At 38.9% G+C, this 14,961-nt stretch overlaps 1 protein-coding gene across 3 annotated transcripts in view; it reads left to right on the top strand.

The window, feature by feature from the left end:
• Positions 1 to 14,961, top strand: part of THADA (THADA, armadillo repeat containing) — a 142,026-nt gene that overhangs the window by 32,952 nt on the left and 94,113 nt on the right. For all 3 annotated transcript variants that reach the window (XM_026046262.1, XM_026046261.1, XM_026046260.1), the window contains 3 exons: positions 469 to 582; positions 1,749 to 1,871; positions 2,539 to 2,630. In XM_026046262.1, coding sequence (XP_025902047.1) covers positions 469 to 582; positions 1,749 to 1,871; positions 2,539 to 2,630 — 329 coding nt within the window. The remainder of the gene's footprint in view (positions 1 to 468; positions 583 to 1,748; positions 1,872 to 2,538; positions 2,631 to 14,961) is intronic.

The following is a 14,961-nucleotide window of genomic DNA, read 5'->3' as shown; positions in this document are numbered from 1 at the left end:
GATGCTTTGCATGTCTGCTTTTAAAAATGRACCGCTGCTTTTGTGCACTTATTTATTTTGCAAGTCAGGATTTATTCTTTGGCCAGCTTATGRCCAACATGTGGATATTATAAAGCAAAAAAAAAGAAAAGCCTGCATAGGAAATAGAAGTAGACGTTAATACAACAGATTTTCTTTTGCTACAACAGATTAACAGAAATGTAAATGTCATAACTTACTATCTGTTATATACCAATGATTTAAGTGCAGAGGGAAAGTCAGTACTGAACTACTGACTCGGAGGCCATGAACAAGACAAGAAGAGTTTAAACCGAAACTTAGTTTTTTTTCAAGCTTACTTTTTGTGTATGCTCATAAGGTAGGCTGTAATAAGGTAGCTATAGGAACTTGAAGGAGAACCGCTCGCAAAGAAAAGGGCTAGAAATATATGATATTTTTTGTTTGTTTTTCTTTTTAAACTTTCTGTAGGCTTTGTTAGCTTCCGAACCGAAGAAGGGCAAAGCAGAGTTGCTGAAAATGACAATGACAGAATTGCTGGCTTTGGCCGCACCTCTGAAAGAAGCAGCAAGTGTAATTCCACAGGTAAAATACTATGTGCAATCTAAAGGCACAGGTCAAAATTATATTTGTTGTTCTTCAGTTAAGGAAATATATCTGTCGTTACTAGTACYTTTTTATTATCTATAGCAAGCTAGATTTTAAAATGCATTGACATGTACAGAGATTATGGGGTTACTGGAATTTGCAATATTAAATGTGAAATTATGTCAGTTTTGTTAAGTGCAACAAATAGTCATATTCACTTAGAATTTGGACAATGAGTTTACTACTCATAGTAGAGGTTGACTGTTTTATTTGTTTGTATATAAAAATATACAAGGAGATTAGCAAGCATTTGTTTACATTTGGAGTATAAAAATGCATTACATAAACCATAGAAATGATATTGTATGCAGGAAAAGTATATAAAAATATTATACATACCAAGTAACACACAAAACTTAAATACATGCATTTTACATGTAAAAATTTGTTCTGAAGTCAAATTGTTAACCTGCAGGATTCAGTTACTGAATGCTTGAAAGCTCTGGCAACAAATCATGGTTCACATTATACAAATACAGAAATTAACTGGATGCTAATCACTGTGCCAGATCATCTTCTGGTATAAATTTATGTGCCCTTATCAAAGTCTGTGAAGCTGCACAGATTACCACCTTCCTCTAGCGAGCATAAATAAAGACAAGAAAAAGCTCCATTTGGTGAGGCAAGCCTATCTGTCAGCTTTAGTTTAAAATTGGTGATGGTTTTCCTCCTTCGAGTCGCAGTTAATTTTTTCTCACAGTATCTACAGCATCTCAAGAATGTTGAAAAAGATGATTATCAACTCTGAAAGTTGTTCTTGCAGTCAGTCATGATAACCTAAGGAAAGGAGCATGCTGGCCTTCACTGTGATGACTGAACTGTAGTTGTTACAAATATATATTACAAAATATTAATCACTTTAACACTGTTTATTACTGTACCATTTCAATGTTATTTTTTTTAATACGAATATTTCAAGATTATATTTAATGTAGACTTGAAGTGCAGGGGTGCCTACAGATTATTTTTGCTTTGTGTTCATTGCTGAACAATGGAATGCAATTACATTACATGCATTACATTTAAGATGTAATTAAGCTGCATCACGTTTAAGGGCTTCTCCAATGAATGTGTATTTTCTTCCGTCTCTCTTGTCCCCACAGGTTCATGCTTTAAATATCCTGCGAGCGCTGTTCAGGGATACCCGCTTAGGTGAAAACATCATGCCCTACGTGGCAGATGGAATACAGGCAGCAGTGCTGGGTTTCACGTCCCCTGTTTGGGCAGTAAGTTGCTGCTTAATTTTATTTCTGTAGCTTCAAAGAATGCCTAGTGGTGTTCTTAAGCAGAGCTTTGGTAGTGTTTGTGGTAAGAGTACCAAAGTTGTTGGAGTGGTGTATGATGTAATATTAACAGGGACAATAAAGAATAATGGAGACCCCCAGAAAACTTGGGTTCAGCCTTGGTATATACATTTTTTGTCATTATTTTCCTGTAGTATGAAGTACTACTGATAAGAACGAGGGGCAAAGATTACCTTCCAGATAAAGGTATATGTCTGACAGATTTTGAGTCAGTATGCCTAGCTAGTAAAAAGTAATTTATATTTCTTCTCKCTGTGACTTTGACCATTCATTAAAACGTGACGTAATAAACTAGAACGCTTAATGACCTGCCATGGATAAGGGTGAATGCCTTATCTGTTAGAAATCTGGATACATCCTGTAATGTACAAATAGACATCTGCAAAAAAAACCCTGAACTTTCTATTAATGCCATCCTGACTTAACAGAAAATACTTTCTGAAGTCTTAGTTTCAGTGCACTGGTCTCTGCACAGTTTGTGTGTGCRGTCCTTCACTTAGTTATTTCTATGCTCTGTTTTAAAATTTAAGCATCAGCAAGTACAACTTAAAGGTTTCTTAAACTTCATCTTTTTTTTCTTTTCCTTCAGGTAAGAAATTCTTCAACTCTTCTTTTTAGTGCTCTAATTACAAGAATTTTTGGAGTTAAAAGAGGGAAGGATGAAAATTCAAAAAAAAAYAGGTAAGCTATAGTTGGTACCCCTTTTAAATTTACAAAACATGTCCTTGGCCACCAACAATTGAAAATGCTGCTTGCTGTATGGATATGTTTGAATCAAACCTAAATGGATGTTTTTAATAATACTTTGCTTAAGCTGTCCTACTAGGTGCCCAGGATACCTGCTGTTCAGCAGTAAGTGTTAATCGGTGCTCATGAGCTGTGGCACAGGGAAGGGAGGCTGCTCAGATGTTTGGGCACCTACCCCCTTACAGGTGATCAGTGTCGCTTGTGGTCCTGAGCTAGGGCTGCTGCTCTTGACAGCAAGGGGAGGAGTGAAGGACAAGAGGGGCAGGGCTCGCTCAGGTGTGTTCCTTTCCCTGTGAAGCAGGCCTATAGTYTCACGCCAGCTGGTGTGCAATTTTCCCCTTTAGTCTTTTTACTCAAAAACACCTGTGTCTTTCCCTGATCTCTTTCCTCTAAGCTTCAAAAAGTGTCCTGCAAAACAGCTCTTTTCCCCAGGAGTTCAACCCTCTACAGTCCTGCTCCAAATCCTGTCTCTCACGGGTGTCTTCTGTAATCCCAAGTTTCTTCTGACCCCAGAACTGCCCAGTCTTGAGTATTTCCATTTTTTGGAGCCCACTTGCCAGAGCATAAGCTGAAAAAGTGTCTGTTTTTCCAGAAGGACCCTTTTCCAACCCAGCACTTATCCTGCAGCCCTTTAGCTTCTGCAGCAAGACATGTCCTTGCCCTGTGCTCTGTAGCTGAGGCTGCCCTTCTAGTAGGGATTCAGAAATAATCCAGAAAAAAAAAAAAAAAAAAAACCCCGTTGATGAGACTGCAGGGCCATAGGGTGTTCATGTTATGGGTAATTATTGTAAACATTTCAGAAATTTCTGGTGGATCTCCAAAACGTCAGCAAGGTACCCAGTTTCTGAAAGAAGACAACCCTTTCTGAAAAAGTTGCTCATTTTGACTTGCTAAGCAGTGATTCTGCATGACTCCTGCAGTTTGCATGCCTCCAGAGGTGTAGCCTGCTAGTGGTTTCTGTGGTGTAACTGTTAGTTGTTCAGTGTATCTACCTAATTGCTGATGTCACTCGGTCATAGGAGTAACGTGACAAATTATTTATGATGATGATAACACAAAACCATAGAGTGTTGTCCCAGTGAAAAATTAGGTACTACTAAGGGCATATGAATGATAGAAAGAAGTACTAGTGGGAGATCACAGAGGGAGATTTTGCTTTAAATATAAATAATAATCTCTATGTAAGCCTCATCTATACCTGGAATCCCTCAGCCTGTGAACCCCAAGCAAATTTTCTTCTCTTTTCACATTAATTTTGTAACACTGTTTCTTGAGGTTTTTCCAGATTTAGCTCTTGCTAGATGAGATCTGTAACTCATGCAGACCTGTGGGGGAGTCATGCACCTGAGCATCTGCTGGGGTTGGGAAATGCAAGAACTGGGGAAAGTTAACTTCCATACATTCAACTCGAAGTCATTAAAAGCACTGCTAATGCTTATATAGCTGGCACTGTCAACCTTGAAACTTTCTGTTCACCGGAATCTCTCTGTAGTCATTTTGGCCAAGAGGTTCAATTTGACTTTTTTTTTTCCTTTCTGTTTTCACATTCTCCTTTTCCATTACAGACTTTATTTAGCCCATTTCTTATTTATAGGCAATACTTCAAAATACAACATGGGAAACCATTTTTTAGAAATAGGTCAATCACAGGCAGCAAGTACGAGAAACTCTTGTAGGAGTCTGCGACTGCCTTTGTCCTCTTCTTAAAGTGACTTGAATTCAAGTATACGATCCCTGGCCCTGAGATCCATGACAGTATCTCTGGCAGCCAGAGATACTGATATGGAAGCAGATGATGGAGCAGTTCTGCTGGTTTGGCCCAAGTGCCTCTTTCCTTTTGCAGGTGGGTGGCTCGCGGCCAGGCTGGCAGCGGGAGGCGCCACGCGGGGTCAGTGTCGCTCCACGGTCCCCGCCGCAGCGGCCCTGGGCTCCTTTCCCCCTCAGGAGCCCTAAGCCTGCTGGCTTTAGGACTTTGCTGGAGCAGGATTTATATGTTAAAGTGATTTTTTTTCCTTTACTCTTAAATCTGGCGGTTTGTTTTCAACAATTGTAGCAGYTTGTGTCTACAGGAGATTGTGTGAAAGCTGGGAGATCTCTGGCTTTGAGATTCTCACTGTTGCTCAGAGACTTTTCTGTGTGCAATAAGTGGCACGCTGTCTGAAACCAGGCAGAGCCTCCTGCTCTGGTGTGGCCCTAAGGACCTCGCATAGGTTTCATTTCAGCTCTGCGTGATTTTTAGGAAAGGTATTTTGAATGTCTACCCCTTGTCAGTGGGACTTGCCTTATTGCTGGGCTATTCTGGGTGTCTCTCTAAAACAAGGTGGTTTATGGTCACTTTCCCAACTAAAGTTTATGTGAAATAGCTAYGGTTTGGGCAAGAAATTTTGTAAATAATTCAAGTGAGAAAGCCTTGTCAGAAAAAGGACTGACACCACCGCTGCTGTTTTACCATACTATGTGTGTTATATCTTCCCTTTATTTATTTTTCTTTTCCTGGATTGGATGAATGAATGAACTAGAAGCAGTGTAGGGTCAGTCAGCTGTTCTGGTTTGTTTTTGTGGGTGATGATCGGGTGTGACTCCTAGTGTCTTGTCTTGGCCTCCAGACARTCCTTGTTTTGGCCGTTCACAGTAGAACAGTGCGAAAGGGTTCCCCATCTCGGGGACAGACAATGAAGGGATTAAGTTTGTTGACAGCAGAAATACTAAGTCACACCTKCAGCGACCATTTGTACTGCAGTCCAGAAGCAGGAGAGGAGCTGGGCTTTGGGAACACGAAATGGGTGRTAGATTGGTCAGTAATGTGGCCACAGCTCTGTTTCTGGCTCTGAGGACAAGACTACAGTGAGACTGTGTGGCAGAGAAAATCCCTTCTCTGAAAACCTGGGTTCTAGTTTGAGGAGATACTGGTATAAGATGCTTGTCTGTGCTCAGGTGTTGGTGGGATCATGCTGCAGATGTGTCATTTTGACCCTGTGTTTGCATCATTGGTTGTGTTGGAGCAAAGAACTAGACGGGGATTTCTGGAGCAGAAAAAGAGCTWCATAGGTGTGAACGGGTTGTGCAGATGCACTGCCCTCTGCTTCCTCTGTTTTTGATGCTAAGTGTGTGCCTGCCTGCACATTTAGCAGCTAGGTAGGACCAGATGAATTGTGCAGAGCTCTGATGGGGCTTCTCAGGTGGCTGCTGCTTGCAGACGGAGGAACTGCCTCTGGTATTACCAGGATAAAACGAAGGTTTTGTGGCACCAAAGTGGCTGAGCACTACTGGCACCTGGTGTCAGAAATTAGGTAGCACAGCGAAGGTCTCGACACCATTGGATTCTCCGTGATTCTAATGCTGAAATGCYCTCGGAGAGGCACTGGTGGCAGGAGTCCCCCATGCTAAGGGATTGCAGCACCACCTGACAGGATGGTGACCAGTGTGATGGGTCTGCAGTCCTGGCACGGAGGGGCTTTGAGGAGGCAGCMGAGTGCTGGCCTCTTGGACTGGCTTCCTCAGGCCAACACAGATGTGATCGGATCCGTAAAACTTGCCTTGGAGCTCAGGCTTCCTTGGACTGCCAGCTGCAGGGGAACAGCTCAGGCTGCTTTATCTTGGATCCYGACGGCGCTTCCCTAGCGAGTTTTCTCTGGCGTCCTCAGTCTGTCACAGCTTCTTCCAATGCAGTCGAAATCCTGGCTCAGTGATGATGATGATGATGTTTCATGAGTCACCTAAGGAGATTAAATGCCCTTGGTCTGTCTGATCCTTTTCCTCCGAGCTCCTTCTTGACAACATTTTGTCATCTATTTCCTCCGGGCCACCTTCGTTTTTCCAGTGTCTGCTTCCAAAGCAGGGTCCGATGCAGTAGATTAGCCTACGATGGCTTGTTTTTGTTTAAAAAAAAAAAAAAAAAAAAAAACCCACACCTCCCCCTTCTTTCTGCCAAAAATAGGCCATGTTTATTTTGGTCAACTTTCTTTGTGCTGTTGTTTTAAATGCCCTGGCTCTTTTTTATTGACTTTGACAGATTTGGAAGACTTGATGTCAGAACTATCTCAAGAAAGCATGCGAAAGTTCAGGTTGAATCAGATAACCATTACAGCTCTCCTGATTAATAGTTCAATAACAATATGTTTGTTTAAGTATAATTTGGAACAGGCTTCCTATTCCTAAATGTTTTTACAGTGGGAGTAATGATGATAAGGTACTATTAACTGGTAAAGGCAAGATGAAAGTTTTGTGCAGAAACTCACACACATTAAAAACAAGCTCATAAATCTGTTTTTCCCCTTATTGTTACTTTATTCACTTGACAACTTCAAAACTATCTAAAATGTTTAGCCTGTGGCAAAAACAGACTCTTCTCCTTGAGCTGAAGGATGCTGTTTGTTTGATTTCAGTTGGTTTTGGGAACAGGAGATGCCAGTGTCTTGCTGAAATGCCTGATGTCCACAGACCTGCTTTGACTCGAAGGTTTTATTTTCTGTACCCTTCGTTAGAACAATATTAATGTGCATAAATTCCAGTCAGATCTGTGGGGTCACACACACGTATCYGCTCACTCCTGATGTGGGAGAGACTTGATAATGTGATGTCCTATGTCTGAGACAGAAAACAGACATGAATACAATAAAGAAAACTGAATAAAGGCTGACCCAAAGTAAAAATACATGTGTTGCTCTGAAGTAATTCCAATCCATTCATTCATTTTAAATAAGTTAAGGGCATAATGATAATGTTTAACATAATGAGTGATTTCATCTAATGAAATAGATGAAATTAAAAAAGCCTGACCATATATGTAACTTAGTTTCTGTTGCCATGATAAAAGCTTTCATAAATTTGAATTGATGCAACTGTCCTGTTTTGTTCCATGCATAATCTAGACAGCCCCTAATTCAGAAACTTCGTGTACAAGGGAATAAGCAGTTAACTCTCCACAGAAGTACTGCCACATAGTGAGAAAGAGTGCAGGTTATGATGTTAACTTTGTGGCAACAATGCTAAAGATAATAATTAAATAAGGAGTGATTGAACAGAATTATTGGGAGCTTTGCTACAGATTATAAATTTCTCTTCATTGTGCTTCTCTGTGTGCATGTGAATGCACATGTATGCATATAGCCATGGCTTAACTTTCTAGAGAAATAGTTGTTTTAAAGCATGTGTGTGTATGTAGGTATATTAAAAGAAATAATCTAATGTTGATTAATACGACTTTTATCATGGATTGATCCTGGCTGTTAATGCCAGGACTTTCTCTATGGTGGTAAGTGATGCATCCTTACTTTTCTTGTGAGCCCCTAGTGTGTTTATTTCTTTTGCTATTTTATCAGCAGAAGTGCTCTTGGGAAAAAAGACTTTACAAATAATTATGCAACGCACAGTTGACTAAAATAATTCCTCTCAGTCACGCTTTTCCTAAAGTATTTGTTTGACACAGGTGCACTTGCCATGCCTGATTACACAAAGGCATCATAAATAGCAAACCAAGAGGTATAAAGAAAATTGTACTTGAAAGAGATCAAAGGAAACTAGACCATGCAGTCCTTAGGAAATCTTGGCTAGCTCYCTTGTAAATAAAAGGTCTTCTAAAGCAGAAGGTATTCAACTACTGTATTTATGTAGGCCTTGATTGACAGTTCAGTTATTAACCTTATAAAAACACTGCAGCGTAAACTAATAAGAATGTTTATTCTAGCATTTCTATCTGAGGGAAAATGGAAACTGAGATAGAGTGGCATATTCTTAGTTCCTTTCGAGTATTTATTTTAGGACTAYGCAGCATAAAAGAATGTTTTCTCAAGTCAGTGAACTTGAACTATTTTGCTTACTGTTCTGAGGTTTAAGTATTTTCTAAATCTTTACAAAGCAAATGTTAGATATATTGAAGGTGCAAAGTACATGTTTGTAATGATTCTTCTGTCTGGTTTATAGTGTTTTTCATTTCATATGGGGTAAAAATGAATCTGTGGGTTTTGTTGTTGCTGTGGATTTTTTTTTTGGGGGGGGGAAGGGGTCGGATGAGGTTGTTTTTTTGCTTTTTTTTTTGTTTTTGTTTTTGTTTTTTGTTTTTGTTTAAACTGGCTTGATAAAGTAGTGGACAAGTTGCTCTTCGCTGTCAACGAAGACGTGGCCTGTACCATGTTAGGTCTAGAAAAACAAGCATGCAGTAAACTAATATGCCTTTGCAATTGGTCTTATTAGCTGGTTAATCAGACTATTTTTTACAGTTGTTTTTTTCCAGGCTTCACTGTGGTTCTTCAAACATACCTTCAAAATTACCTAACTGTCCTGTCTTCAGTTCTCTTAATACAAATGGTGGTGGTTCACTTGTCTTCCTCCAGAGGAACTGCTAACCAGGAGATCTCACAAGTACGCACCTGTCTGAATTAGGGAAAATCTAAATGGAGAATTTTKTTTGGTACAGAACGAGTATTTTAAATACTATAGCGCACATTGTGCCAAAAATAATAGTTTGTGCTGAAACAAAGATGATGTTACAAACTCTTTCTAAAAAAGCATATAAATCTTGTTATTCCTAGCAAGAAGCTATTGTTTACTGAAACTTCAGTAGCAAGTCTTGGCTTACAAATGCAAGAAGGGAAGAAAAACACTGATATTTTAAAGAGGCTGGAGTTAAAAGTGTGGTGCTGGAGTTTAACACACCCTTGTGGAAGCATAGAAACATGGAAGGAGGATCCCTTGATGCCATGCCAAGCTTGCCTCCAGATTGAAGCTCTATCATCTTTGATTCCTTCAACTAGTTGTAGACTGCTGTCAGGTTTGCSTTCAGCTTGCTCTTTGTTGGACTCGCAAGCCTAGCTCCTTCAGCTTCTCACATGTACATGGAGGCGCGTCCCCTGGGTCCCCAGTGTCCCACCAGCTGCTTGCTGGACGTTCTTCAGGTTTTCCTTTGGCACCTGATARCTCCAACGCAGTTGCACGATTCTCTGTGCAGCCTCGTAGTGCCAAGCAGGGGAGGTAACAGCTTCCCTTGATCTTCTGCTGCGTCCCTCCTACCAAAGACGGTGCAGTGCGGGGTTCAGCCCGTTGCAGTGAGAACCTGCCCTGGGCTCGTCCTCCCCTTGGCATCCACTGCAACACCCAGGCCCTCTCCTGAGGGACTGCTCCTGAGCCGGTTGGTCTTCAGCCTGTGGTGATGCTTGGGGTTATTCCACCCAAGTGCAGAACTTTCTCTTTGTCCTTGTTGAACTGCATGAGGTTTCTGTTGGCCCAGTCAGCTAGYTTTTTTCAAGATCATCCCGAATTTTCAAAGATTTTTGCTCATAGTTTTSTCTGACAGTGGCACTAAGGTTGAGATTTGAAAATTRCCTGTTGCTAATATATATAGTTTAWTATTTTTTTAAATGTGTATTATATACACATGCATCTGTATGGATTATACTTTTGCAAGCACATGCATATTATGTATGCACATAAGAGTTACACATATGTATGTACATAAGAATTACATATGTGAGTGTATACACGCACACACATGCAGTCACARGCACACCTGTGTGCCTGTAGGTGTRYGTATYGGTGACAACTGCACGTTAGTTCATCTGTGTGTGCTTCAGCTTTAAAGACTGGAATTTCTGTGCACATTGGCAAGCGGGAAATCACAGGAACACATCGTAGTAAGGGCCCTGCTGGGACATTGGCTCGRCTCCTTTCATAAATGTATATCAAGTATGGTATTTAGTGGTGTGGTTTTTTTTTTTTTTTTTTTTAATAAACTGCTCAAGTCACATCTTAAAAAGAGTTTGCTTTTTCTCCACTATTCCTATGGGAAGTCTTCTGGAATGCTACCTTCCCAAATAAACTTCTCAAGAACCTTGCCGCTTTGATCACTGGAAACTTAACTTGCAGCATATATTTATTCATGGCCATTTAATACTTATTTGTTCTTATGCCAACATTTTACTTTATTTAAAATAATTGTTTTCCCTCTCTGATGCTTCTCTTGAGCTATTTGTATATGTCAGTTATATATCCCATCTGTTAATTTTGCCAGGCAAAACAAGCTGAGACCTTTAAATCTCTCCAAGAATTTGTTTCCTATTCCCTTTGTCATGGGAGTAGGTTCTTTAGGCTTTTCTCTTAGTTGGAAGTTAGGCATGGTGTATACCAGGTTACATCCTACCCCTTTTTTGGAGCATGGTATTAATACTTTTTTTTTTGGTCCCTATTGGCTCTATCATGGTAGATATATTGCAGAATCACATTTGCCTTTAACTGCTTGTCATCTTAATGAAGGGAACTAGTGTGCTTGAATCCCTTTGTTATTTCTATCTGATGAGATCTTGAGTTGCAACATCTTTTTTTGATAAAGTGTTCTTATCTGCCAATACACTCCATGTCATTCTATTGCTCTAGTCCTTAAAAGATACTCATGTTTGTTTTATAGTGTTTGAGTCTTTATTCTCTGCATACAATGCCTCCAAATTGTTTCATCAACAGTTTTTTTTATTAGTGCTCTACCTATCTCTTGCCCTTGTCTTCAGTTAGAATATCAAACAATGTTGTTCTAGGTCTAGATTAGCTGCACCAGCAAGTGACTTCCAGTAAGGTGGTTAGCTTTTTTAACATAACTGGTTTGCTTTTAGGGCATGATGTCTTCTTTAATTTTTCCATTTTATCAAGTAGTCCACCCTAATTGCAACATGTYCCTCATCTAGATTAAGACATCATATGAGCTATTCAAACAAAACTGTAGTTAAACTGTTGAGACCTGGAGAGCTGCTCTGTGTGTTTTATTTTTTTACTTTTTGTAAAGAAACTTTGGGGCACTCTTGAGGTCGGAATGAAGGTCTGTAGTTTTCTGAATCATTCTCTCCACCAGCCATTTTGAATAACTTAATGTTACAGATTTGATTCGACAGTCGTGCCATACCATGCTGTCCTGCTGTTTTTTAAATCCAGCATAGAGTTTATCCTTTGATTTGTTTGCTAAATTCGGAGTTTTGCTTCCCCTTCAGATAGGATAATTTGGGGTTTTTTTGTGCCTTCATTTCAGTTAATTTTCCTGTCATGAAATGGCAGTTATATTCTGYCATTTAAATGACTGTCATGTTCTTCAGTTCTAACTGGTCAGTAAATGAATCATTTAACTCCTGAGAGCACGGATGTTTTGGTTTTAGTCTTGACAGTAACCTCGCTATAAAACAGCTTGCTGTCCATTCTCTCCTTGCCTTTTTAGATAGCTGAGGAAAACTTTCTGCGTTTATTTTCATTTCATGCTTATTAAGTTTTTATTCCTAGAGAAATAAAATATCTAAATTTATAGAAACAGACTACGAAGTCTGGGGTAACATGATCTACCTGCTTAATAAATGATGCGAGTCAGGTAAGGGACCTGTATGTCAAGATAGTCAATAAAAAACAGCTTCAGTTCTGTTTTCTGCTGATAAAGGCAAAAGAAGCAAGTATGTGAAATATAGGTTGTCTTTACAAATTTGTCTTTTTGGATAGCAATTTTGCCAGAATCAGTCTTGGTTTAAAATGATTTGGTCAAGAATTGTTTCTGTAGTGCAGAGAATGAATTTGGTTCTCTCTTTCCACATTACTGCTCTTTGATGTAAAGGATCGTCTGATATGTTGCAGTTAATAACTTCAGTATAATCATTGGTGTAATGACAGTGCATTTTGCAGGACGTGATTAAAAGAGAACTTGTATGCTTTTGTGAAAACTACTTTCTCTCCCTTTATGTCTCTAAATGTCTACCTGTAATATATTTTCATATTTCTCATCCATTTTTTCCTTTTATAATGATGTATTTCAAATGCTTAATGTATATATATTTTTTTACATTGTCATGGTTTTGACAATTCATTTGTAAGCACACAAGAGATACTGAGAATATTTCTGTTTAAAATAAGCGCTGGAGACCCTTAATGCCCTCTGAAGGTTTGTCTCTGTTTAAATCTCACCTCTGCTAAACTCAAATATGAGCTGGCTTACTGCGAATGTTCTTTAACATGTCAGTTACTAAGGGCAGGATACAAGGCTATAAAGCCATTAGTCCTTCTGAAAAGTGTAGGAAAGAACAGAAGCAGGTAATCTCTGACACGTCACAGTAAAATGATATGTGTGCCCCAATGTCACAGCAGCGCTTTAATCTCCTAGAGTATTCTCTACAGCACTACTTAGCCAAATATGCTGCAACATCAGTGGGTTTGTTCTCAGATATATWTTTTTAAAACCAGTTAAAATTCACACACTAAACTGAAATATGTACTATTTTTTTATAACACATTGGCTAATGATAACAGGTATTAATCCATGCAGTTAATCACTGCGTTGAATCACTGATCAGGGAGACAAACGAAAAGTGTAATAATTGGAGTTGTCATGGTTGTTCAGTAGCATTTGTGAAAGAAGTAGGATGAAAAAGGAGCTCCTAGGAACTGTTTGGGCTCTTAAGCATGGCTATAATCTTTTAGGAAGTTCGAATAAAGCTGCAAGGAGACAGAATGCTTTAATCTGAAATAGCTTTTATGAATTTGGTTATAAAAGTTTGCTACTTTACAACCATAACAGATAAACTTTTTATTTTTTTGAATATGAGTGTTAGCACTATAAGCTTTATTCTTGCTTGTGCTTAAATCTTCAAAGTTTGGTTTCAGTTTTGGGATCTCTGCCTTTGTTTTAAATTTTACTACTGTAAGTAGTTGTAAAATCTTGGTAATTTACCAGTGATTCACTGTTATCTTCCAAATGCCTGCTGATGGGAATCAGGTTCTATTCTTTGTGGCATCATGTGCCTTCAGAGTAACTTGTCCATCTACATAATCTTTGTATTCTGTAAAGTGGCTTTCTGGCTATCATCATGATGTGTTTTTTCCCTTTTAGGTAGACCCTGGCTCCGAAAAAATACCTGGGACTCRAGGGCTCTTGGAATGGTTAGGAGCAGTAGGCACAACTTTATTCCTTGTGGTTATGGCAGACAAGATTCCTCTGTGGGACTGTTTTTTAATGGAATCTCTCTTCAGGTGGGAGACCTGAGGGGAAGCTGTCAAGAGACTAGTGTAGGTCTCCCTTTCTGTGAAAACACTCCTCATCAGTGTGTCTTCTGYAAGGTGCTCAACGTGACTGCTCCGGGGAGCCTTCAGAACTGAGCCCTAGCATGGCTGCAGTGTATTCTAGGTGGACATCTGTTTTTTCCACAGATTTGTTTGCTTATGATCCTGTAGTGACAGGGTTAAAATGTGAAGTGTCTGAGGGGAATATGTTGCGATATCTGTCCTCCTACTTATTACTAACATATTGTACATATACATGATTTTACAGATGATTTTTACAAGTGATTTTTAGGAAGGTGTAAGTGCTTTTATTTTTTATTATTTTATTTTATATTTATTTCTCGACTTTTTGACATTAAGCACCATTTTAAACGCACTCAAATAATGTTTTACTATGGGGAGGGGGAATTGTAAGTATCATAAACCCCCCGATACGTTTCCTGTTTAAGTACTTCCTATTGCAGTAAATAATCTGCCACCAATCAATTGTTTAGATCTCAGTAATCCCATTTGAAATTCTGGATTGTGAAACTGTGCTTCTTTGGGATGTGAACAGGAAAAAAGAAACCACTGTTACAGAACATGTGGTTGAACATACTGTTAAAGAATGAGCTCTGAAGAAATATAAAATATTTTCATCTGGACATGGGAAAAATATTACTGTCTTAAGGCTCTTCCCAGTACGTCTCTTACAAACATGCTTTAGGGTGGGTAGCTATAAAATCCTGTGATCCACCAAATGCTGGTTTTAAGGATTTAATTATGGTAGTTGCATTGCCAAAAATCTGTGTTTGAACTATGTCAGTGACTAATGGAAAGAATGAATAGTTATCTGTATCTTCAATTTAAATCTATCGTTTGTTGTCAGATGTGCTGTAGGAAAGGAGGAACAAGTTTGTTCCGTGATAACTGCTAATAGTGATTTTGGATTACTTTAGTCAACATTTAGTTGGTATGTTCCTTCATAATTAGATATGTCAAATGCTTATCTTTTGAAGATGTGAGTTGCATTATTAATGAAAAAGCCTAAYGCACATCTGTGCGTGCACATGCCTTCATGCTTGAGTCTGTTTATGTCACTAATATGAATGAGCATGATCTTAATATTAGCTTGTATTTTTTTAAAAGCAGTGTATTTTTAATGAAATTAATAGAAAATATATTGCTTAGTGTCCTGAACATTTTTTTTCCTCTAAGAGTAACTCCTCCATTTTGCAGAGTTTCTGCTAATGCTTGGCCTTTCTTGATTCTT

The sequence above is a fragment of the Nothoprocta perdicaria genome, unplaced genomic scaffold (assembly GCF_003342845.1).
Source record: "Nothoprocta perdicaria isolate Ctin4 unplaced genomic scaffold, notPer1 scaffold_43, whole genome shotgun sequence".
NCBI lineage: Eukaryota > Metazoa > Chordata > Aves > Tinamiformes > Tinamidae > Nothoprocta > Nothoprocta perdicaria.
This window is presented reverse-complemented; position numbering and strand designations above follow the sequence as displayed.